This window comes from Simochromis diagramma, unplaced genomic scaffold (genome assembly GCF_900408965.1).
Source record: "Simochromis diagramma unplaced genomic scaffold, fSimDia1.1 OVJJ01000389.1, whole genome shotgun sequence".
NCBI lineage: Eukaryota > Metazoa > Chordata > Actinopteri > Cichliformes > Cichlidae > Simochromis > Simochromis diagramma.
In genome coordinates, this window is record NW_024387227.1 from 2363 (window position 1) to 28968 (window position 26606).

The following is a 26606-nucleotide window of genomic DNA, read 5'->3' on the forward strand; positions in this document are numbered from 1 at the left end:
ACAACAACAACGCAGGCTTTTATGTGAGCGTCTTCTCGAATGCTTCAGCACATGTTTATCCAGGCAATAAGAAATCTAATTTTAGAACAAAGCTAGCAAAACCTATTGTTTTAAATGAACCGTATCAGGTCGGTGTTATAGAATTTCAATACCCAAGACTATGGTTGTCTTTTCCACAATCAGATTCGCGAGTGGAAAATTTATGATCCAGTCAAGATGGAGCATTGTCCATAACCGTGATTGAGCTGTCTGTGGGGCATTATGCATCTGTGGCGCAGATAATAAAACATTAAAACATAATACAGTGAAGTTAGTAACTATGTTAGTGTTATGGGCCCTAGGGGCACAGTTCTCACATTTAGAGGGAGACTGGCAGGAATCTTAGGATTCAAATCAGAAGACCCGTTTGTACTTCATTATAAAAACACATCCTGCAGACGTATACGGCGGAAAATAGAACATTTTTATTTATGCAGATATCGTTGATTACCAGCTTGTGGGTGACGCCCATGCGCGGGCTATTAAGAGCAATAAATATAAACAGACGATGACCGTCGGGGAGCCATTCTTCAATTTGACAGCCCACACTACACACACCGGTCTCGAAATCCTTAATCGATGACATAGAAATTGATTTGAAAGGGCGACCAAAATCAACACATACCCTTTTTCAGGCTGGTGGCGAATTGAATGGTTTATATTGGGACCAGCACGCAATATGGAGCAGCCTGTTTAGAATTGCTGTACCATTGTTTAAAAAGGAGTCAGCATAGTCAAACCCCACCTAAAAACAGCAGCATCAGGCATAGTGTCTGATGTGATATCCAACATAACCAAGCCAACATCTACTGAGCAGGATGGCAAACGGCTTGTATGTGTATACAAACCCAAACCTTCTAAGACCCCTCCCACTGCACTTCTTTTTTAGTTGTCTGTACTGTTGATCAGCAGTGTTGGGTAAGTTACTTTAAATTAGTAACTTAGTTACATTACTAGTTACTTCTATCAAAAGCAACTCAGTTACTTCAAGTTACTCGTTACTTCAGAGTAAATAGTTACTAAGGAAAGTAACTTTGGTTTTACTCAGAATTCTCTTGTTAATGTGTGCTTCCGTAACTGGATACCCAGCCAGAGTGCCAGTCTTCTAGCTTGCTTACTTGCCACAGTGCACTGTGCCACCTACCAATAGAAAGGAAAAAACTAATGTGCACACTTCCATGAGAGAAATCGTTGACCGCCGCATGATTCTAGCCTGCTTTTTACATCCAACACAAAAACTGCAGTTGCGGTGTTTTCAATTGTACTCAGAACTCTGAAATTCTGCCTTCTGAATAGGAAGATGCAGGTAACACCAGACTGCAGATGAGCTGCTTACAGGGCTGGACTGGGACAAAACAAAAATCGTCCCAGGCATTTTGACTAGAGACCGGCCCGCCATTATAGGAAAAATCATAAAGCCTTTGAATGAAAATAAACACTGTTGTGACAGTGATGTACACTGTTCTGATGGTATATTGTATTAATCTATCAATCGTTTGTTGTAAGATTCAGATAATTATTTTTTTAAAAGCGAGACATTTAAATGAGAATAAGAAAGGAAAGTATTTCTTTGTGCCCCTTTTCCCTGTTAATGCTCTACCTGGCCCCCCTGGCAACACTTTGCTAGACCCGCCCTTGCACAGTTACCAGCTGTCAGCTAAGTAAAAAAGGATCCTGGTGTTATTTGTCTCTCAGAAACAGTCATAACTTCCCTTCAACTCATTCATGTTAACTAAAAGGTAAACCTGTTTCTCCATCACAGCTCTGATGATTCAGTAAGGACATCTCCTGGTTTCATCTTCATGTTTCTCTCTCACCACATATCAAGGCTGGACTGGGACAAAAAATCGGCCCGGGCATTTTGACTAGAGACCGGGCCACCAGGATAAAGATTGAAAATGTGACGTCATTCAGGGGTAAAACCGCAAAGGATTCTGGGAACTTGTGGCAAGAGGTACTAGCGCACGCAGGCTTTCAATTGAACTCAGTTACAGAGCGATAAAAAGAAACACAAAAAATGTCAAGGAGCTGTTTGTATTATTAACTGCAATAGCCGGTCGCATGACAGCCACGGGAAGCCGACGGGTAGAGAGATCGTTTTTTTTTTTATCGGATTACGTTGTTGAAGAGAAATTTTTTAAGCCATGTTCCATAAAAATCGCCTGACTAAAGCAATGATAGAAACAGGAATGACCTGGATCAAACTACTTCCTCAAATCCTCTGCGAGATTAGAATGACTCCATCCGCAGCAACCAAATTATCTCCATTTGAAATAATCATGGGAAGACCATTTCCAACACCATGGTCAGCCTCAGAGGGGCACCGCTATTGGAAGGGGACATAGACACTGCATTGTCTGACTATGTTCATAACCTGGTAGAAACACTGAATAATAACTATCAGAAAGTTTGTCTCTCTCAGCCTCTCCCTTCCACAGATCCAACCCATCCGTGGAACCAGGAGACGCGGTGTTGGTGAAGTCGCTAAAACCAAGGACACTCGGGGAGGCCGCGTGTTCCAGCCCCCAGACTGTACTTGCAGTGACGAGAACCAGCATCCTAACAGACGGACAACCTCAGTGGATTCATGACAGCAGGGTTAAGACCAGCCCCACCAAACCACCTAAGGCGTCGGATCAAGTAGATGACGACTCAGGCGAGCCAGCGCCCGGATTCAATACACCTACAGATGACGACTCAGGCGAGCCAGCGCCCGGATTCAATACACCTACACACACACAATCACTGATTAACACACAACGCCTGAAAGAGCCAAGACTCAGAAAGCCCTTTGATCCCCCACCTGAACAACAACAAGGTACTCGAACATCCAGCAGGAACAGAAAGCCTAGAGTACCACACAATGTCTAACCTGATAAAGATAGACTCATTCCATCCTGATAATGGAGAAAATGAAATGCCCATTGTCATCACACGACGCTTATACGGGATCTCTCGAACCTGGGACCAGGCCAGGAGACGACTAAAGAACTGTCTTTATTATATTTAGGTTATTAATCATATCTACTGCATTAACCTTAGGATTTTATTTACTGTTTTGTATTGTAAACTGCAACCCTGTTCACATTTCTGCAAGCCACATTTTGCTGACAATACCTCATGCTCCACTTGGCAAGACACCCACCTAGTACACTCCTCACGTGATAACCCATAGAGCTACTACTACAGCTACTTCAATGTATTTGCAATTAGCACAAAATTGATCCTGGGGATGTGCCAGATGTTACCAATGAGTTCCTGATGTGTATATTGAACATTAGGTTGTGAACTATTACATTTGATGATTTGCCTTTTTATAGTATGTTATTACATTTGTGATTTTCCTTTCTATTTGAGTTATTATTTTTAAAAAATAATAAAAGAGGGGAACTGTTAGGTATTTATAGTACCATGGGAGCATTTACTGGATATTGTTTTATAGTGACATTATACAGGAAAACTCTGTCATTCAATAAGGGCCCCTTTGTTTTAGTTATTTTTCTCTTTGACCCAAGAATTGATGTGTGAGAATCACAGGCTGGTAGCAAGGTTGAAATACCACAGAGATCACTCCCTCAGCTACATTAGTTTTCTAAATCTTTTTAGGAGACGCCTGTTGAGGCCAGATGTGTTTGTTTCAGAATTCACTAATGAAAGAAATTCTTTATTTCGTGCCTTGAAAAATAATTTCGCTGAGATAATCATAATTGTAAGCTGAACTGATAACTACACAAAGGATTCTTCTTCACCCAAGGGCAGGAAGACGCTCCCTTATCTTGGTCTGTACTGGTTTAAAACTGATAATCTGCTGTCTCATGAATTTTTCCCTCTATAATAAACTTTTGTACTTGGTGAATAAAGTTGAGTCAATTTGGGAAGACAACCTGAAGCAGTCCTCTTTTTCTTGTTCTCCCAAGCTGCTCCCGAAGCTTGTACTAACACGCTAATGGGCATGCGTGAATGTTGCTGTGAGAATATATTTGACTGTGTTACAGACTAAGGGACATTCTCTGCTGATAGGTGACAGGTCCATATCCTCATGCTGATAGACGTCCATCGCCTCGAAGGAAGTCGATCCACGGATTAGGCCCTGGAAGCCGTTTCTTAACATCTATATACACACTGTCACAGATACTTTGTCTTTGAGTGAAGATTTAAGGTGATAGCAAATATAAATAACTGCAACTTGAATCTTTGACACAGAGTTCATGCTTCAGAGTTCAGATGTTCAGAGTTCATGGACCGTTGAGGCTGTGAACTTTAAGGCTGCAGACCCTGAATTGGGATACAGCCATCGACTGTGGAAACCTTGCAAGTGGATCGTAAAGGTTGTTACAGGAGTCTTTCATGTCTAAATTTGCCGTTAATAATTATATAATTGTAGGAATCATCTAGTTTGCTTACACTGATTATGTTGGCACTTTGTTAGCGCTACAACAACGGTCAGACCCCCGAGGTATCTAAACTTTAGTAAGAATGTGCACTTTTGACACCTCTGGTTAGCATTTAGTGGTCAGTTTCAAACGTATTTGATTTTTGCTTGTTATGAACAAATTCACTTCACTACTTTTCACGATCTGTAACATCAATGCACATTGTTCCATTTACTGCATATTGCACTTTATTCATGTCTCTCATTCCACCTGCAAAAACATTGTAAAGGTCGCACAGAGAGTTGTATATATGTATAAATACTAGTATTCTCTATTTATTCTGTTTTATTGCCCAGATGTTAGTTAGCCTTTGTTCAAGTGTCTTTTATATGTCAATAGATACGTATGTCACAAATAAAAGTTTCTTGTAAATTATGTTTTTGTAAAGATTTTCTCCCAAATCTCTTACATGCTAACTGTAACGTGTTATTTCTGCTAAAACCTGAACTTAAATGTGTATATGGTGTTTATCTGTTTTTCTCTCTTGTTTTAGATGCAAATATCAATTTGGAGTTCTGGCCTCCAGGCCAGAATTGCAGGAATGCACCACGTGTTGGCTGTTTCACTGCCCTCTGTGCCCCACGTTCAGCCCTGCTGTCAGGGCAAAGATTGAGCAGCATATAAATGGACACATTCAAAGTGCTTTGCCTTTCAAAGGTATGTTGGTATTAAATATACCTCATAGTTAAAGTCATAAAGATGCACTTCTTTTCAGCACCTCTGCAGGTCTTTGTTGACTTAAAAGTTATTTTCACATTGTACAGTTCAGTTCATTCATCAGCGAGAGAAAAAAGTGTTTTCATTCAATATTTTTCCTGTTCACCACATTTCCTGACAGCTCTTGTGATCCACACCATTTTGCTTTCATTATTGAGGACGGCTTGGATATTTTTGTTAATATGTACAATCTGATTGTTAGATAAACTGACTGCATTCTATACAACTACATTTAAATTACATGTTGTTGTTTTTTCTTTTTTCTCTCTCTTACAGACAAAATGATGTGCCGGTGCACTTTCACTGCCCTTCTGTAACATGACAGTCATACAGCGTGGGGATATGGCAAGGCAATTATTGTCATGTCAGCATTCAGGACTGCTCCCCACTGAACTCTCTGTGGAGCCTCGTCTCCCTCTCCATGTCTCGTCTCCAGCATCTAAACCATTTCTGAATCTTGGGTAGAAACATTCATGTGCTCTACCCTCTGTGCTAAATGAAACTGGGGCTTGTGGAAAGTCCATGAAAATGAAACGTCCTCACTGTGGTCTTAGTCTTCTTACAAAAAAACTTCAAGGCTCACGTGATGAGGCGGCATTCAAACAGGTCAATGTTTGCCTGGCCCGTCATCTGCAGTGTTTTTGTGTAGAGGGACTTCTTCCTCTTTGTTTTTCAGTTTGCAGAGGACATGGAGCTCTTTTTAAAAGCACGTGCTGACGAGCAGGGACTACAGGTCAAAGCGATGTTTGACATTTAATGGACAGATGAAGGCACTGGCTGTTTGTTTGTGTTTTTATCTGTTGTTTGTTTTTCAGTGTAACAGAATTCCAGCTAAACTTATTATAAAATGCTGTTCACTTGTTTCCATACTTATAGTAAAAAATGTAAGTGTAAATGCAACAGCATTGTTTATACTTGTAACTTCAGAGTAAAAAGCTTATTGTTGATATTAACATTAATGTATTATCCTGTAATCAATAATATTTTTATGCGTTTTACGCATTAACCCTCTGATCTCTATCCTGGCCATTTGGGGCCACTTCACTTCTCCTTGTTTGACTGCTACAACTGCAGTGGACCAAAAAGAATGACGCAGGTTTGATCTTAAGGCTCTAATAGTTGTGTGTGTTTGTGCGTGACATTGCAACGCAAACATGTATTTGCAAGATAGACTGGAATAAATTATGATGCATCAAATATTACAACAGGCTGCAGTGAATTGTTGTTGATACAGGTTATTGAGCTTTGAGTTTCCCAGTCAAACGTAGCTTTGACACACATGCTAACACTCTTACTCTTGTACATTTCATAACAAGACACCAAAGCCAAAATATTAGCTCTCAAAAAAAATTCAAAGCTGCAGCTGCAGCACACACAGCAACAAACACTGTTAGTAAATGTGGTCCTGGAGTTTCTGCAGGTGCAGAAAGTGCTGCTGCTGTAAGTCAGCCTAACAGCTTCCAGATCACTTATATTTCTAGAAAGATGGCAAGAAGGGCATCACTGCTCATTTCTACAATCTCCCAGATCTTGGAATACAAGCCCCTGTCCCATGAAAACCACTTCACTGTAGTAGGAGTCCACTAAAACCTACAAATGAAGAGTGATCCTGGAAGAAATAGGGCGCACACTAGTGACCTCAACAATTGCAAGACAGCCTTGTCCCCGATGCTTATATGAAAAAAAATATGAAGATTTATGAAACCATTAGGACTTTATTACTGTTTTATCTGAAAAGCTACTGGTAATATTTAACCTAACTGGGATTTAAAGTGTAAAAAACAGAATGTAGATAAAATTTTGGTTTTGATGAAAAGGAGTGGAGCTTGTGAGCCACAATGTAAGCAGTGTTGCTTTGCTGACATGCACTCGATGCTGGCAGTACAAGCATTGTAGTGGTTCTTATGTTTTTGTAAACTAACTGTATAATATATTGAGCCATTCAATAGTACACAAATGTTTATAAGCTCCTTTTTGTATGCAACCTGCATGTCTTTCTGAATTAATTGTTTGTTTATATCATGTTTTTCAGGAAAAAGAAGAAGTTAAAGTCAAGTGGAAGCCCTGCTCAACATGGTATGTAGTAACAACTTTGTTGGACGGGAACAGACATTCATATTGTTGATAAATAGTTATCACCTCAATTTGAACTCATGTATTTGGACTAAAGTAAATTGGGAGCTTTTAGCTGTCGAGCTGCTCTTCTGTGAGGAGCTTGATAGCTGTCCACCTCCAAAGTCCATTATGAGTTTTGGAGGTGGACATGGTCAAGACTTTTAAGAGTTGGCATAAGACTTCACTTCTTTATAGAGCTTATAGTTGGGGCTGGTTCAGCTCAGCCCTTAGTTATGCTGTCATAGCACCAGACTGCTGGGGGTTAGTGTCTACTCGTGTCATTGTATATATCCAGGAATATGTGCCTGAGGATAGTTGTCATGAAATCAATATTAAATCAAAGGATTCCTTAATGACCACAGCTGGCATGAGTTCTCCAAAGCTGCCTGCTGTCTCAGGATCTGTCTCCAAAAAGAACCAGGGAGCGCTAACATGTTATGTTCTAAACTGATGAAGAAAATGCACATTAAACATAGTATAAACTTACTGAGTGAAGTAATGTGAAGAGGATGCCTTTAGCTCCTATTGGGTTGGTTCCTTGATCAGTGCAATACAGAATCATTCATCTGGTTTGATGTAATGTCCTTAAAACACGTCAAAATGAGGCTCTGTAGTCTGTGTGGCCTCCACATGCCTGTATGACCTCACTACAACACCTGGGCATGCTCCTGATGAAGTGGCAGATGGTCTCCTGATGGATCTCCTCCCAGACTCCAGGACTAGAGCATCTGCCAACTCCTGGACAGTCTGTGGTGCAGTTGGTGGATGGAGTGAGACATGATGTCCCAGATGTCCTCAAATGGATTCAGGTCTGGGGAATGGGCGGGCCAGTCCACAGCATCAATGCCTTCGTCTTGCAGGAACTGCTGACACACTCCAGCCACATGAGGTCTAGCGCTGTCTTGAATTAGGAGGAACCCGGGGCCACCCGCACCAGCATATAGTCTCACAAGGGGTCTGAGGATCTAATTTCAGCACCTAATGGCAGTCAGGCTACCTCTGCCGAGCACATGGAGGGCTGTGCGGTCCCCCAAAGAAATGCCACCCCACACCATTAGTGACCCACTGCCCAACCATCATGCTGGAGGATGTTTCAGGCAGCAGAAGGTTCTCCAATATGTCTCCAGACTCTGTCACAAGTACTTAGTGTGAACTTGCTTTCATCTGTGAAGAGCACAGGGCACCAGTGACAAAGTTGCCAATCTTGATGTTCTCTGGCACGGTGTTGGGCTGTAAGCACAACCCCCACCTGTGGACGTCGAGCCCTCATACCACCCTCATGGAGTCAGTATCTGACCGTTTGAGCAGACGTGCACATTTGTGGCCTGCTGGAGGTCATTTTGCACGGCTCTGGCCTTTCTTTCCTACCCCACAGTACCTTTCCTTAGCTTTTGTTTTCTACTCTTTTACTTAGTCTTTCATCACGGTTGTCTTTCTAGATAATTAATTTCATTTGTTCTGGGGCGAGTCACTGGCTCGGGTGCATTCTGGGACTGTCAGTTCACCAGTGTGCTGGCATGCTTCTTAACAAACACACCACTACAGCAAACATCTCAGTTGTACTTGTTGATTTCTTCAACAAAACACTGAACAAAAAATGTCCTTGTGAGTGTGCTGCCTGGTGCTTTTTACATTTTGTGGTAATTTGAGCAGCCCAGAAAGCATCCCATGAATTAAATGATGTTATTGTATCTGAACATGTGCACTAGTCATTAAATTAGATGGGAAAGAATGATTCAGGGTAAACAACTGCACCAAGGGAATTACATTTTTCTTCTCAACATGTAAAATGTCTGTTGATAAGCAATTTCTGAAACAGACATTATAAAAGTCACATTAAACAGATGTGATTAACTTTTTATTCTAGCAAACATAACATCAATGATGACACAATCAGTCTTCATCAGAAGTGCTCAAATCACTCTCATCGTCTGGAATGTCCTCCTCCTCCTCCGAGTCCATTTCCAGGAGTGGTTGGTGGCTGAGGATTCTCTTGTACACGTCCTTTACTTTGAGCGTTTCAGCTTTCAGTTCACTTTGTTTTTAAACCAGGCTATGGAGTCCTTTCTGTGCATCCTCCGACATGCCAACAAGGGAGGCTGTAAAAACAACAAAAAAATTAAATATAAGTAAAACAAACAAACAAACAAAAAAACTCACCTCATAAACACAAGGAGTTAGGATCATGTAATTAAACTTTTTTTAAGGGAGAAGGCAGTGTTAGCTAGCAACCCAAATTTAGGTAAAAGATCCAGTAAGACTTTAGCATCTGCTCTTATTTTCAATCAATTCATCACCAAATGTATAAATAAATAAAAGATGTGCTTACAGTCTGAGGAGATTGTCCCCAACACCACAGATCGCATTCGCAACACTGTCCAGTGATGCTGCATCTCCCTGCAAAGGATCATCTCCTCCTCTCTCAGGCGCCTCACAGCCATCACCTTCTCAAAGACCTTTCTCTTTGTCCGGAGGTCAGCAGCAGCTACAGTTTAACAACATCAGATGGGAAAACATAGCAGCATATTATGATTCAAGAACAAAACATTCAACTACTGCTCAGATACTGGGAGTTTGTTTAAAAAGGATATTTAGAAATCAAGAGCTTACGTTCACTTGTGCTCTGCCAGGGCCAAACGTCGCTCTGCATGAGGGCATCACTGGATACGATTTGCTTTGTTGGTTCAGCGAGCTTGTTGTAGTCGTCAACAGCAGCTGCCAAGCGTTTCTTCTCATCTAAGATGACCTTGCGAATTCTGTGTCGCCTCTTGTTGCTATCTGTAAATAATCATAAAAAGGAACACCTTCACATAATACATATATTTACATTTTAATCCACACTCATCAATTTGTTTGCTAGAACAAATCACATCCAGCTTAAACAAACCTGGATCTGATTTTATTCTGTTTACAAAGTAGCTGTACAAGCTGTACAAACTGAGCATCAAACGGTCCGTTTCAAAGAAACTGTGACACCATTTTGTCTGTAAAGACTTTGTGTTCGCACTCTGATGATGACGACAAGCTCCTCTACTCGTGCCTGCAACGCTCCAAGGCTGCCATCAGTTTGATCCGTTTCTAAGTGAGAAGAATATTAATCAGAACACAGGATGAGTAACAGTCACCAAACTACAGTGGACTCTGTAATCACTGACTTGATGATATTCATTATAAGACATCTGGAGCCTTCATGTGCTGCATTATCATGAGATAACAAGTATGTTGGTGTTCAGCTTTATAAAACCAACTAGTACGACATCACTTCAACCCAGGTCCAATCCAATTTGATCAAACGCAACAACTCTGCCATCAATTGTGCTTTTACAAGGCTTATTTTTCATTGTTTGTTGACACTGTCAGAAAGATCTTAACTCTAAGTTCTTTAATGAGGCCATGGTGGGTCCTGTTGTTATACACGAGTGCATTATATTGAGACTCACCTTCAGCCCATTGCTGCAGCGTGTCGTCATCCACACCCAGCTCATTTCTGCTCGCATTCAGGCTCTCCACTTGTTCTCTAAGGATCCTTATGATCTAAGAATACATTAATAAATGTCATTCATATGGACATTTTTAGAGTACTGGTGTTTTTCCCCCATTACCACACACATTAAAATGGGTGTTGAAAAAATAACCTTTAGATATCTCTGGCTCAAAGTGCGGCCCAGTTGTTCCACTTTCCTTTTGTTCCAGCCCAAAGCCAGGAGGCTCAGCATGTCTGTCCGCCCTGCATTTCAGTTAGTATACAAATAAGAATGAATGAGCAGGAGACTGAGTGGAATCTCACACACAGACACACACCTGCTTTAGACGTGTACTTCGTTGTGATGGCCGCCCTAGACAGGAAACTGTTTACTTGCTCCACCTCTTCTCCAACTGTAGAACCGGCCCCATCCTGAAACGCACCTCCCCATTTGATCTATAGAAAGGAGGTCACAATACATGACTGCTGAATTCATTCAACCTTATAACAAAATGTCTTAAACGTATCCAAGACTACAAGCTGCAGTATACCTCGCATATCCAAGTGTGAGCTTTTGCATGCATGACGGAGAGAAAGGCTACGTTCACACTGCAGGTCTTAATGCTCAATTCCGATTTTTTGATCAAATCCGATTTTTTTATCTGCTCGTTCACACTACAAATAAAATGCGACAGCAAACGCGCTCTAGTGTGAACGCTCAAAGCGGCCCGCATGCCCAAAAGAAGATGTCATACACAACGTGCTCTGTTTAGACCCAGAGCAAACAATATTGTTTGACTGATGGCCCTTAATATAAAGACTTCGGACTTCACGTTTCCCAATTTTTGCTTAAAGTTATTTTGTTATTTACATAATAATGTAAATAACCTAATAATGATCCTTATTGCTGAGGAGCGGTGCTTCAAAGGATAGTTGCAGATTTCTGTCAGAATCTGCAGATTATACAGTACAAATAAAATGTTCACGTTTCTCCAACGCTGTCTTCCCAGCAGTTTCACACCGGATGGCCAGGAAGCGTTTGCGATGTCTTAACGGGCGCTTCTCTCCGGCGCTGATAATTGGTGTCTGTCTTGTGTCAGTGACGTAAAAGACGGATTTAATGCGACTTGACCGTTCACACAGCAGTCGCTTTCTGAAACATCGGATATGTATCGGATTCAGTACCACATACGAAAGTGACCCAAATTGGGTTTGAAAATATCGGATTTGTGCCGTTCACACTGTCATACCATGATCGGATATGGGTCGCATAGGGTCAAAAAAGTCGGATTTGATGCGCTTTCGCCTGCAGTGTGAACGTAGCCAAAAGGACGCATTGACAAGAGGTTCCTCAGCTCAGGGCGCTGCTGAGCCACGTTGGTTAAATATGGGAAATATTTACAGGCCACATCGGAGCAAAGGAACATAATATGTCCTGGGACGCTAGCTGCCAAATTCCTCTGGAGAAGAAGGGAGTAAGCAAAGATCTCCCCTCGAAACATGTTCAATGCAGCTAGGAGGACTAACAGCAAACAAGCAGCTATTTCCATGCCCTCTTCATCCAACTTCCCAGTGGACTTTTTGGTCGACTCCTTTGCTGCAGTCCAAGATGAAGATCCACACAACCCTTTCCCTGGGACCTACACACTCAAAGACATGACGTGATTACGCCCTATCAGGGACAAACTTTTTAACACAAATGCAAAAGAATTAGCTGAATTAGCCTCAAGTCACGTTCACACAACACCTCATAAAAACCAGGTTTTTATTTTTTTAAATACACATGGTGACAAAATGAAGTATGCATTAAGATAAAGTCAAGTAAATAGTATTACGACAACACCAAGAAAAAAACAAAATAAATATCCACCCATCCAAATATGTATCCACACACACACGTATGTGTATATGGTTATGGCGTTAACGTCATTTTAACAAGATTAACGCTGACAGCACTGATATATATTTGTATCTCACATCATTTGTGTGTCTCTGGATGTATTTCACAAACTCAGCAACTTCCTCATCTTCTTCAATGAAGACACCTTCAAAGTTCCCCTGCTCTGAAGTGCTGAACGAACACAGTGACAGTTGTTTGAAAAGAAACATCAAAATACAATTTTTGTACAAATCCATATTTGATTTATGTACACAATGCATAACGTACCTTGCATTTGACTGAAAGCGATAAAGCTTGTGGTTTCCATCAACTGACACGGCGAGCATGTCTGGAGTGCAGGCAGGGCAGCTAAAGCATGGCTCCTTGCACATCCTGTCCACCTCACACTTTACAGCACTCCACTCCAAGAAACTTTTACTGACGGCATCAGCTGATATTCGGCCAGTCTTTAAGTAGAGTGATGGGTTTAGATTTTATTATTGTCATTTGTATTAGGAAACATTTAACCATATATGCTTAGAGGTGTATAATCAACTGTGTAGTGATAGGATGTGTGATCTTTAGCAGGCTACAAAGGCTTGGTGTGTATTCCACACTGGAATGCACACCTACATCCTAGGAGCATGAGAGAGGTCGTACCTTGTTTTATTGTTTTATGGTAGGATTAACGTAGCTACGTCTGTTCTAGTCTAAGTGCTTTTGTTTAGATGAACTGCTGGACTTCTTCAACCATGTTATCTAGGGTGAACCATCTAGGGTGAGGGGGAGACTACCCTCTTCCTGACCAAGGATGTTTGCTTTGTGCTTTCATGTTATAGGGCCCTTTGATCAGCAGTACCACACACACCACACACACACACACACACACACACACACACACAGTATTCTTTGTTCACATGTATACCCATGTAAGATGTTATATGTTAATGACCCTATGCATATTCATGTACCACAATAAAGGAGTGCTATGGGGAACCTGGCTGAGAGTCTGACGGAGGTCAAGTGGTGGGACGACACTTGGCTCCAGGCAGGACTCCCTCATGCATGAGTAAACCAGAGAACTTTGGTGCCTTGTGTCTGGCTTTTTGCTGTGTAGCAAATTGTCCTTAACGTTCCAGCGAATAGGTTTATGCTACAAACCTATCATAGAGGACAAACAACAGAATATTCAAGGACAGTCATCATAAAACATTGATTTGCACATGTCCTTAAACTTGACAAATTTAGAAACTCACCCTTCCAAATGGGCTGTTCGTTCATCAGCACTTTGACAAAGGCCTTCAGTGACATCCCTGCTGCAGCTTCTTAATGTCATAGAAAGACTGAAAGACATCCATTGAAAACAGGGTGCAGAAATTTAGGTGCCAGGCCAATATCCACCACCCTGGAAGTCCTTAACTGAGGGGGACCACATTAGGTCACAGCTGGTGCAGCTGAACACTGGCAGTGCAAGGTTATAACGGCCTTTAGGAAGGATAAGAGAAATTCCAGTCATGGCTCAACAAAGACATTCATTTTTTCCATGTTGTTTTCAAAGCGGTCTGGTAAATCCAAATGACCTTTGACAGGTGGCAGATGGTCTCCTGATGGATCTCCTCCCAGACTCCAGGACTAGAGCATCTGCCAACTCCTGGACAGTTCGTGTGGCAGTGGGGTGGATGGAGTGAGACACTGATGTCCCAGATGTCCTCAAATGGATTCAGGTCTGGGAATGGGCGGGCCAGTCCACAGCATCAAGGCCTTCGTCTTGCAGGAACTGCTGACACACCGACCACATGAGGTCTAGCGCTGTCTTGAATTAGGAGGAACCCGGGGCCACCCGACACCAGCATATAGTCCACAAGGGGCTGAGGATCTAATTTCAGCACCTAATGGCATCAGGCTACCCTGCCGAGCACATGGAGGCTGTGCGGTCCCCCAAAGAAAGCCACCCCACACCATTAGTGACCCACTGCCCAACCATCAGGCTGGAGGATTGTCAGGCAGCAGAAGGTTCTCCCAATATGTCTCCAGACTCTGTCACAAGTACTTAGTGTGAACTTGCTTCATCTGTGAAGAGCACAGGGCGCCAGTGCAAAGTTGCCAATCTTGGTTCCTGGCAATGCCAAACTCCTGCACGGTGTTGGGCTGTAGCACAACCCCACCTGTGGACGTCGAGCCTCAACCACCCTCATGGAGTCAGTATCTGACCGTTTGAGCAGACGTGCACATTTGTGGCCTGCTGGAGGTCATTGCACGGCTCGGGCCTTCTTTTCCTACCCACAGTACCTTCCTAGCTTTGTTTTCTATACTCTTTACTTAGTCTTTCATCACGGTTTGTCTTTCTAGATAAAACATTTGTCTGGGGCGAGTCACGGGCCGGGTGCATTCTGGGACGGCAGTTCACCAGTGTGCTGGCAGGCTTCAAACAAACACACCACTAAAGCAAAATCAGTTGTACTTGTGTATTCAACAAAACACGAACAAAAAAGAGGGAGTGTGGCCTGGTGCTTTACAGGTTTGGAATTGAGCAGCCCAGAAAGCATCCCATGAATTAAATGAGTGTATTGTATCTGAACATGTGCACTAGTCATAAATTAGATGGGAAGAGAATGATTCAGGGTAAAAACACTGCACCAAGGGAATTACATTTTTCTTCTCAACATGTAAAATGTCTGTTGATAAGCAATTCTGAAACAGACATTATAAAAGTCACATTAACAGATGTGATTAACTTTTATTCTAGCAAACATAACATCAATGATGACACAATCAGTCTTCACAGAAGTGCTCAAATCACTCTCATCGTCTGGAAGTCCCTCCTCCTCCCGAGTCCATTTCCAGGAGTGGTTGGGGGCTGAGGATTCCTTGTACACGTCCTTTATTGAGCGTTTCAGCTTTCAGTTCACGTTTGTAAACCAGGCATGGAGTCCCTGTGCACCCCGACAGGCCAACAAGGGAGGCTGAAAAACAACAAAAATAAATATAAGTAAAACAAACAAACAAACAAAAAAACTCACCTCATAAACACAAGAGTTAGGATCATGTATAAAACTTTTAAAGGGAGAAGGCAGTGTAGCAGCAACCCAAATTTAGGTAAAAGATCCAGTAAGACTTTAGCATCTGCTCTTATTTCAATCAATTCATCACCAAATGTATAAATAAATAAAAGAGTGTCTTACAGTCTGAGGAGAGTTGTCCCCAAACACACAGATCGCATTCGCAACACTGCTCCAGTGATGCGGCATCTCCCTGCAAAGGATCATCTCCTCCTCCCAGGCGCCTCACAGCCATCACCTTCTCAAAGACCTTTCTCTGTGCCGGAGGTCAGCAGCAGCTACAGTTTAACAAACACAGATGGGAAAACATAGCAGCATATTATGATTCAAGAACAAAACATTCAACTACTGCTCAGATACTGGGAGTTTGTTAAAAAGGATATTTAGAAATAAAGAGCTTACGTTCACTTGTGCTCTGCCAGGGCCAAACGTCGCCTGCATGAGGGCATCACTGAGATACGATTTGCTTTGTTGGTTCAGCGAGCTTGTTGTAGTCGTCAACAGCAGCTGCCAAGCGTTTCTTCTCATCTAAGTGACCTTGCGAATTCGTGTGTCGCCTCTTGTTGCTATCTGTAAATAATCATAAAAGGAACACCTTCACATAATACATATATTTACATTTTAATCACACTCACAATGTTGTTTGCTAGAAACAAATCACATCCAGCTTAAACAAACCTGGATCTGATTTATTCTGTTTACAAAGTAGCTGTACAAGCTGTACAACTGAGCATCAAACGGTCCGTTTCAAAGAAACTGTGACACCATTTTGCTGTAAAGACTTGTGTTCGCACTCTGATGAGGACGACAAGCTCCTCTACTCGTGCCTGCAACGCCAAAGGCTGCCATCAGTTGGATCCGTTTCTAAGTGAGAAGAATATTAATCAGAACACAGGATGAGTAACAGTCACCAAACTACAGTGGACTCTGTAATCACTGACTTGATGATATTCATTTATAAGACATCTGGAGCTTCATGTGCGCATATCATGAGATAACAAGTATGTTGTGTGTTCAGCTTTATAAAACCAACTAGTACGACATCACTCAACCCAGGTCCAATCCAATTTGATCAAACGCAACAACTCTGCCATCAATTGTGCTTTACAAGGCTTATTTTTCATTGTTGTTTGACACTGTCAGAAAGATCTAACTCTAAGTTCTTTAATGAGGCCATGGTGGGTCCTGTTGTTATACACGAGTGCATTATATTGAGACTCACCTTCAGCCCATTGCTGCAGCGTGTCGTCATCCACACCCAGCTCATTTCTGCTCGCATTCAGGCTCTCCACTTGTCCTAAGGATCCTTATGATCTAAGAATACATTAATAAATGTCATTCATATGGACATTTTTAGAGTACTGGTGTTTTTTCCCCCATTACCACACACATTAAAATGGGTGTTGAAAAAATAACCTTTAGATATCTCTGGCTCAAAGTGCGGCCCAGTTGTTCCACTTTCCTTTTGTTCCAGCCCAAACCAGGAGGCTCAGCATGTCGGTCCGCCCTGCATTTCAGTTAGTATACAAATAAGAATGAATGAGCAGGAGACTGAGTGGAATCTCACACACAGACACACAACCTGCTTTAGACGTGTACTTGTCGTGTGATGGCCGCCCTAGACAGGAAACTGTTTATGTGCTCCACCTCTCTCCAACTGTAGAACCGGCCCCATCCTGAAACGCACCTCCCCATTGATCTATAGAAAGGAGGTCACAATACAGGACGTGCTGAATTCATCAACTTATAACAAAATGTCTTAAACGATCCAAGACTACAAGCTGCAGTATACCTCGCATATCCAAGTGTGAGCTTTTGCATGCATGACGGAGAGAAAGGCTACGTTCACACTGCAGGTCTTAATGCTCAATTCCGATTGTTTGATCAATCCGATTTTTAATCTGCTCGTTCACACTACAAATAAAATGCGACAGCAAACGCGCTCTAGTGTGAACGCTCAAAGCGGCCCGCATGCCAAAAGAAGATGTCATACACAACGTGCTCTGTTTAGACCCAGAGCAAACAATATTGTTGACTGATGGCCCTTAATATAAAGACTCGGACTTCACGTTTCCCAATTTTTGCTTTAAGTTATTTTGTTATTTACATAATAATGTAAAAACCTAATAATGATCCTTATTGTGCTGTTTAGAGGAGCGGTGCTTCAAAGAGAGTTGCAGATTTCGCAGAATCTGCAGATATACAGTCCGGTGCACTTTCACTGCCCTTCTGTAACATGACAGTCATACAGCGTGGGGATATGGCAAGGCAATTATTGTCATGTCAGCATTCAGGACTGCTCCCCACTGAACTCTCCGTGGAGCCTCGTCTCCCTCTCCATGTCTTGTCTCCAGCATCTAAACCATTTCCTGAATCTTGGGTAGAACATTCATGTGCTCTACCCTCTGTGCTAAATGAAACTGTGGCTTGTGGAAAGTCCATGAAAATGAAACGCCCTCACTGTGGTCTTAGTCTTCTTACAAAAAAACTTCAAGGCTCACATGATGAGGAGGCATTCAAACAGGTCAGTAGATGTTTGCCTGGCCTGTCATCCACAGTGTTTTTGTGTAGAGGGACTTCTTCCTCTTTGTTTTTCAGTTTGCAGAGGACATGGAGCTCTTTTTAAAAGCATGTGCTGACGAGCAGGGACTACAGGTCAAAGCGATGTTTGACATTTAATGGACAGATGAAGGCACTGGCTGTTTGTTTGTGTTTTTATCTGTTGTTTGTTTTTCAGTGAACAGAATTCCAGTTAAACTTATTATAAAATGCTGTTCACTTGTTTCCATACTTATAGTAAAAAATGTAAGTGTAAATGTAACAGCATTGTTTATACTTGTAACTTCAGAGTAAAAAGCTTATTGTTGATATTAACATTAATGTATTATCCTGTAATCAATAATATTTTTATACATTTTACGCATTAACCCTCTGATCTCTATCCTGGCCATTTGGGGCCACTTCACTTCTTCTTCTTCTTCTTGTTTGACTGCTACACTGCAGCGGACCAAAAGAATGACGCAGGTTTGATCTTAAGGCTCTAATAGTTGTGTGTGTTGTGCATGACATTGCAACGCAAACATGTATTTGCAAGATAGACTGGAATAAATTATGATGCATCAAATATTACACAGGCTGCAGTGAATTGTTGTTGATACAGGTTATTGAACTTTGAGTTTCCCAGCTTTGACACACATGCTAACACTCTTACTCTTGTACATTTCATAACAAGACACCAAAGCCAAAATATTAGCTCTCAAAAGAAATCCAAAGCTGCAGCTGCAGCACACACAGCAACAAACACTGTTAGTAAATGTGTCCTGGAGTTTCTGCAGGTGCAGAAAGTGCTGCTGCTGTAAGTAAGACTAACAGCTTCCAGATCACTTATATTTCTGGAAAGATGGCAAGAAGGGCATCACTGCTCATTTCTACAATCTCCCAGATCTTGGAATACAAGCCCCTGTCCCATGAAAACCACTTCACAGTAGTAGGAGTCCACTAAAACCTACAAATGAAGAGTGATCCTGGAAGAAATAGGGCGCACACTAGTGACCTCAACAACTGCAAGACAGCCTTGTCCCGGATGCTTATATGAAAAAAAATATGAAGATTTATGAAACCATTAGGACTTTATTACTGTTTTATCTGAAAAGCTACTGGTAATATTTAACCTAACTGGGATTTAAAGTGTAAAAAACAGAATGTAGATAAAATTTTGGTTTTGATGAAAAGGAGTGGAGCTTGTGAGCCACAATGTGAGCAGTGTTGCTTTGCTGACATGCACTCGATGCTGGCAGTACAAGCATTGTAGTGGTTCTTATGTTTTTGTAAACTAACTGTATAATATATTGAGCCATTCAATAGTACACAAATGTTTATAAGCTCCTTTTTGTATGCAACCTGCATGTCTTTCTGAATTAATTGTTTGTTTATATCATGTTTTTCAGGAAAAAGAAGAAGTTAAAGTCAAGTGGAAGCCCTGCTCAACATGGTATGTAGTAACAACTTTGTTGGACGGGAACAGACATTCATACTGTTGATAAATAGTTATCACCTCAATTTGAACTCATGTATTTGGACTAAAGTAAATTGGGAGCTTTTAGCTGTCAAGCTGCTCCTCTGTGAGGAGCTTGATAGCTGTCCACCTCCAAAGTCCATTATGAGTTTTGGAGGTGGACATGGTCAACACTTTTAAGAGTTGGCATAAGACTTCACTTCTTTATAGAGCTTATAGTTGGGGCTGGTTCAGGTCAGCCCTTAGTTATGCTGTCATAGCACCAGACTGCTGGGGGTTAGTGTCTACTCGTGTCATTGTATATATCCAGGAATATGTGCCTGAGGATAGTTGTCATGAAATCAATATTAAATCAAAGGATTCCTTAATGACCACAGCTGGCATGAGTTCTCCAAAGCTGCCTGCTGTCTCAGGATCTGTCTCCAAAAAGGACCAGGGAGCGCTAACATGTTAAGTTCTAAACTGATGAAGAAAATGCACATTAAACATAGTATAAACTTACTGAGTGAAGTAATGTGAAGAGGATGCCTTTAGCTCCTATTGGGTTGGTTCCTTGATCAGTGCAATACAGAATCATTCATCTGGTTTGATGTAATGTCCTTAAAACACGTCAAAATGAGGCTCTGTAGTCTGTGTGGCCTCCACATGCCTGTATGACCTCACTACAACACCTGGGCATGCTCCTGATGAAGTGGCAGATGGTCTCCTGATGGATCTCCTCCCAGACTCCAGGACTAGAGCATCTGCCAACTCCTGGACAGTCTGTGGTGCAGTTGGTGGATGGAGTGAGACATGATGTCCCAGATGTCCTCAAATGGATTCAGGTCTGGGGAATGGGCGGGCCAGTCCACAGCATCAATGCCTTCGTCTTGCAGGAACTGCTGACACACTCCAGCCACATGAGGTCTAGCGCTGTCTTGAATTAGGAGGAACCCGGGGCCACCCGCACCAGCATATAGTCTCACAAGGGGTCTGAGGATCTAATTTCAGCACCTAATGGCAGTCAGGCTACCTCTGCCGAGCACATGGAGGGCTGTGCGGTCCCCCAAAGAAATGCCACCCCACACCATTAGTGACCCACTGCCCAACCATCATGCTGGAGGATGTTTCAGGCAGCAGAAGGTTCTCCAATATGTCTCCAGACTCTGTCACAAGTACTTAGTGTGAACTTGCTTTCATCTGTGAGGAGCACAGGGCGCCAGTGGCAAAGTTGCCAATCTTGGTGTTCTCTGGCAAATGCCAAACATCCTGCACGGTGTTGGGCTGTAAGCACAACCCCCACCTGTGGACGTCGAGCCCTCATACCACCCTCATGGAGTCAGTATCTGACCGTTTGAGCAGACGTGCACATTTGTGGCCTGCTGGAGGTCATTTTGCACGGCTCTGGCCTTTCTTTCCTACCCCACAGTACCTTTCCTTAGCTTTTGTTTTCTACTCTTTTACTTAGTCTTTCATCACGGTTGTCTTTCTAGATAATTAATTTCATTTGTTCTGGGGCGAGTCACTGGCTCGGGTGCATTCTGGGACTGTCAGTTCACCAGTGTGCTGGCATGCTTCTTAACAAACACACCACTACAGCAAACATCTCAGTTGTACTTGTTGATTTCTTCAACAAAACACTGAACAAAAAATGTCCTTGTGAGTGTGCTGCCTGGTGCTTTTACAGTTTGTGGTAATTTGAGCAGCCCAGAAAGCATCCCATGAATTAAATGATGTTATTGTATCTGAACATGTGCACTAGTCATTAAATTAGATGGGAAAGAATGATTCAGGGTAAACAACTGCACCAAGGGAATTACATTTTTCTTCTCAACATGTAAAATGTCTGTTGATAAGCAATTTCTGAAACAGACATTATAAAAGTCACATTAAACAGATGTGATTAACTTTTTATTCTAGCAAACATAACATCAATGATGACACAATCAGTCTTCATCAGAAGTGCTCAAATCACTCTCATCGTCTGGAATGTCCTCCTCCTCCTCCGAGTCCATTTCCAGGAGTGGTTGGTGGCTGAGGATTCTCTTGTACACGTCCTTTACTTTGAGCGTTTCAGCTTTCAGTTCACTTTGTTTTTAAACCAGGCTATGGAGTCCTTTCTGTGCATCCTCCGACATGCCAACAAGGGAGGCTGTAAAAACAACAAAAAAATTAAATATAAGTAAAACAAACAAACAAACAAAAAAACTCACCTCATAAACACAAGGAGTTAGGATCATGTAATTAAACTTTTTTTAAGGGAGAAGGCAGTGTTAGCTAGCAACCCAAATTTAGGTAAAAGATCCAGTAAGACTTTAGCATCTGCTCTTATTTTCAATCAATTCATCACCAAATGTATAAATAAATAAAAGATGTGCTTACAGTCTGAGGAGATTGTCCCCAACACCACAGATCGCATTCGCAACACTGTCCAGTGATGCTGCATCTCCCTGCAAAGGATCATCTCCTCCTCTCTCAGGCGCCTCACAGCCATCACCTTCTCAAAGACCTTTCTCTTTGTCCGGAGGTCAGCAGCAGCTACAGTTTAACAACATCAGATGGGAAAACATAGCAGCATATTATGATTCAAGAACAAAACATTCAACTACTGCTCAGATACTGGGAGTTTGTTTAAAAAGGATATTTAGAAATCAAGAGCTTACGTTCACTTGTGCTCTGCCAGGGCCAAACGTCGCTCTGCATGAGGGCATCACTGGATACGATTTGCTTTGTTGGTTCAGCGAGCTTGTTGTAGTCGTCAACAGCAGCTGCCAAGCGTTTCTTCTCATCTAAGATGACCTTGCGAATTCTGTGTCGCCTCTTGTTGCTATCTGTAAATAATCATAAAAAGGAACACCTTCACATAATACATATATTTACATTTTAATCCACACTCATCAATTTGTTTGCTAGAACAAATCACATCCAGCTTAAACAAACCTGGATCTGATTTTATTCTGTTTACAAAGTAGCTGTACAAGCTGTACAAACTGAGCATCAAACGGTCCGTTTCAAAGAAACTGTGACACCATTTTGTCTGTAAAGACTTTGTGTTCGCACTCTGATGATGACGACAAGCTCCTCTACTCGTGCCTGCAACGCTCCAAGGCTGCCATCAGTTTGATCCGTTTCTAAGTGAGAAGAATATTAATCAGAACACAGGATGAGTAACAGTCACCAAACTACAGTGGACTCTGTAATCACTGACTTGATGATATTCATTATAAGACATCTGGAGCCTTCATGTGCTGCATTATCATGAGATAACAAGTATGTTGGTGTTCAGCTTTATAAAACCAACTAGTACGACATCACTTCAACCCAGGTCCAATCCAATTTGATCAAACGCAACAACTCTGCCATCAATTGTGCTTTTACAAGGCTTATTTTTCATTGTTTGTTGACACTGTCAGAAAGATCTTAACTCTAAGTTCTTTAATGAGGCCATGGTGGGTCCTGTTGTTATACACGAGTGCATTATATTGAGACTCACCTTCAGCCCATTGCTGCAGCGTGTCGTCATCCACACCCAGCTCATTTCTGCTCGCATTCAGGCTCTCCACTTGTTCTCTAAGGATCCTTATGATCTAAGAATACATTAATAAATGTCATTCATATGGACATTTTTAGAGTACTGGTGTTTTTCCCCCATTACCACACACATTAAAATGGGTGTTGAAAAAATAACCTTTAGATATCTCTGGCTCAAAGTGCGGCCCAGTTGTTCCACTTTCCTTTTGTTCCAGCCCAAAGCCAGGAGGCTCAGCATGTCTGTCCGCCCTGCATTTCAGTTAGTATACAAATAAGAATGAATGAGCAGGAGACTGAGTGGAATCTCACACACAGACACACACCTGCTTTAGACGTGTACTTCGTTGTGATGGCCGCCCTAGACAGGAAACTGTTTACTTGCTCCACCTCTTCTCCAACTGTAGAACCGGCCCCATCCTGAAACGCACCTCCCCATTTGATCTATAGAAAGGAGGTCACAATACATGACTGCTGAATTCATTCAACCTTATAACAAAATGTCTTAAACGTATCCAAGACTACAAGCTGCAGTATACCTCGCATATCCAAGTGTGAGCTTTTGCATGCATGACGGAGAGAAAGGCTACGTTCACACTGCAGGTCTTAATGCTCAATTCCGATTTTTTGATCAAATCCGATTTTTTTATCTGCTCGTTCACACTACAAATAAAATGCGACAGCAAACGCGCTCTAGTGTGAACGCTCAAAGCGGCCCGCATGCCCAAAAGAAGATGTCATACACAACGCGCTCTGTTTAGACCCAGAGCAAACAATATTGTTTGACTGATGGCCCTTAATATAAAGACTTCGGACTTCACGTTTCCCAATTTTTGCTTTAAGTTATTTTGTTATTTACATAATAATGTAAATAACCTAATAATGATCCTTATTGCTGTTTTAGAGGAGCGGTGCTTCAAAGGATAGCTGCAGATTTCTGTCAGAATCTGCAGATTATACAGTACAAATAAAATGTTCACGTTTCTCCAACGCTGTCTTCCCAGCAGTTTCACCGGATGGCCAGGAAGCGTTTGCGATGTCTTAACGGGCGCTTCTCCGGCGCTGATAATTGGCGTCTGTCTTGTGTCAGTGACGTAAAAGACGGATTTAATGCGACTTGACCGTTCACACAGCAGTCGCTTTCTGAAACATCGGATATGTATCGGATTCAGTACCACATACGAAAGTGACCCAAATTGGGTTTGAAAATATCGGATTTGTGCCGTTCACACTGTCACACCATGATCGGATATGGGTCGCATAGGGTCAAAAAAGTCGGATTTGATGCGCTTTCGCCTGCAGTGTGAACGTAGCCAAAAGGACGCATTGACAAGAGGTTCCTCAGCTCAGGGCGCTGCTGAGCCACGTTGGTTAAATATGGGAAATATTTACAGGCCACATCGGAGCAAAGGAACATAATATGTCCTGGGATGCTAGCTGCCAAATTCCTCTGGAGAAGAAGGGAGTAAGCAAAGATCTCCCCTCGAAACATGTTCAATGCAGCTAGGAGGACTAACAGCAAACAAGCAGCTATTTCCATGCCCTCTTCATCCAACTTCCCAGTGGACTTTTTGCTCGACTCCTTTGCTGCAGTCCAAGATGAAGATCCACACAACCCTTTCCCTGGGACCTACACACTCAAAGACACGACGTGATTACGCCCTATCAGGGACAAACTTTTTAACACAAATGCAAAAGAATTAGCTGAATTAGCCTCAAGTCACGTTCACACAACACCTCATAAAAACCAGGTTTTTATTTTTTTAAATACACATGGTGACAAAATGAAGTATGCATTAAGATAAAGTCAAGTAAATAGTATTACGACAACACCAAGAAAAAAACAAAATAAATATCCACCCATCCAAATATGTATCCACACACACACGTATGTGTATATGGTTATGGCGTTAACGTCATTTTAACAAGATTAACGCTGACAGCACTGATATATATTTGTATCTCACATCATTTGTGTGTCTCTGGATGTATTTCACAAACTCAGCAACTTCCTCATCTTCTTCAATGAAGACACCTTCAAAGTTCCCCTGCTCTGAAGTGCTGAACGAACACAGTGACAGTTGTTTGAAAAGAAACATCAAAATACAATTTTTGTACAAATCCATATTTGATTTATGTACACAATGCATAACGTACCTTGCATTTGACTGAAAGCGATAAAGCTTGTGGTTTCCATCAACTGACACGGCGAGCATGTCTGGAGTGCAGGCAGGGCAGCTAAAGCATGGCTCCTTGCACATCCTGTCCACCTCACACTTTACAGCACTCCACTCCAAGAAACTTTTACTGACGGCATCAGCTGATATTCGGCCAGTCTTTTAAGTAGAGTGATGGGTTTAGATTTTATTATTGTCATTTGTATTAGGAAACATTTAACCATATATGCTTAGAGGTGTATAATCAACTGTGTAGTGATAGGATGTGTGATCTTTAGCAGGCTACAAAGGCTTGGTGTGTATTCCACACTGGAATGCACACCTACATCCTAGGAGCATGAGAGAGGTCGTACCTTGTTTTATTGTTTTATGGTAGGATTAACGTAGCTACGTCTGTTCTAGTCTAAGTGCTTTTTGTTTAGATGAACTGCTGGACTTCTTCACCATGTTATCTAGGGTGAACCATCTAGGGTGAGGGGGAGACTACCCTCTTCCTGACCAAGGATGTTTGCTTTTGTGCTTTCATGTTATAGGGCCCTTTGATCAGCAGTACCACACACACACACACACACACACACACACACACACACACACACACAGTATTCTTTGTTCACATGTATACCCATGTAAGATGTTATATGTTAATGACCCTATGCATATTCATGTAACCACAATAAAAGGAGTGCTATGGGGAACCTGGCTGAGAGTCTGACGGAGGTCAAGTGGTGGGACGACACTTGGCTCCAGGCAGGACTCCCTCATGCATGAGTAAACCAGAGAACTTTGGTGCCTTGTGTCTTGCTTTTTGCTGTGTAGCAAATTGTCCTTAACGTTCCAGCGAATAGGTTTATGCTACAAACCTATCATAGAGGACAAACAACAGAATATTCAAGGACAGTCATCATAAACATTGATTTGCACAATTTCCTTAAACTTGACAAATTTAGAAACTCACCCTTCCAAATGGGCTGTTCGTTCATCCAGCACTTTGACAAAGGCCTTCAGTGACATCCCTGCTGCAGCTTCTTAATGTCATAGAAAGACTGAAAGACATCCATTGAAAACAGGGTGCAGAAATTTAAGGTGCCAGGCCAATATCCACCACCCTGGAAGTCCTTAACTGAGGGGGACCACATTAGGTCACAGCTGGTGCAGCTGAACACTGGCAGTGCAAGGTTATAACGGCCTTTAGGAAGGATAAG

At 42.1% G+C, this 26606-nt stretch overlaps 2 protein-coding genes and 1 long non-coding RNA gene across 3 annotated transcripts; 1 reads left to right on the top strand and 2 right to left on the bottom strand.

The window, feature by feature from the left end:
- The first annotated feature begins 3008 nt into the window (after positions 1 to 3008).
- LOC120746797 lies at positions 3009 to 22358 on the top strand. The gene is made up of 4 exons (XR_005698937.1): positions 3009 to 3200; positions 8412 to 8423; positions 14654 to 14659; positions 22348 to 22358. It is a non-coding gene; the product is annotated as an uncharacterized LOC120746797 (long non-coding RNA).
- Positions 9150 to 13082, bottom strand: LOC120746795. The gene is made up of 9 exons (XM_040052292.1): positions 12935 to 13082; positions 12745 to 12838; positions 11106 to 11223; positions 10940 to 11031; positions 10745 to 10838; positions 10281 to 10382; positions 9915 to 10082; positions 9634 to 9789; positions 9150 to 9403 (listed from the first exon to the last, which is right to left on the bottom strand). Exons 1-9 carry the CDS (start codon positions 13036 to 13038, stop codon positions 9348 to 9350), a joined length of 984 nt encoding a protein of 327 aa, XP_039908226.1. The 5' UTR covers positions 13039 to 13082; the 3' UTR covers positions 9150 to 9347.
- On the bottom strand, positions 21598 to 25554 carry LOC120746796. Its single transcript, XM_040052294.1, has 9 exons — positions 25385 to 25554; positions 25195 to 25288; positions 23554 to 23671; positions 23388 to 23479; positions 23193 to 23286; positions 22729 to 22830; positions 22363 to 22530; positions 22082 to 22237; positions 21598 to 21851 (listed from the first exon to the last, which is right to left on the bottom strand). Exons 1-9 carry the CDS (start codon positions 25486 to 25488, stop codon positions 21796 to 21798), a joined length of 984 nt encoding a protein of 327 aa, XP_039908228.1. The 5' UTR covers positions 25489 to 25554; the 3' UTR covers positions 21598 to 21795.
- Positions 25555 to 26606: the final 1052 nt, after the last annotated feature.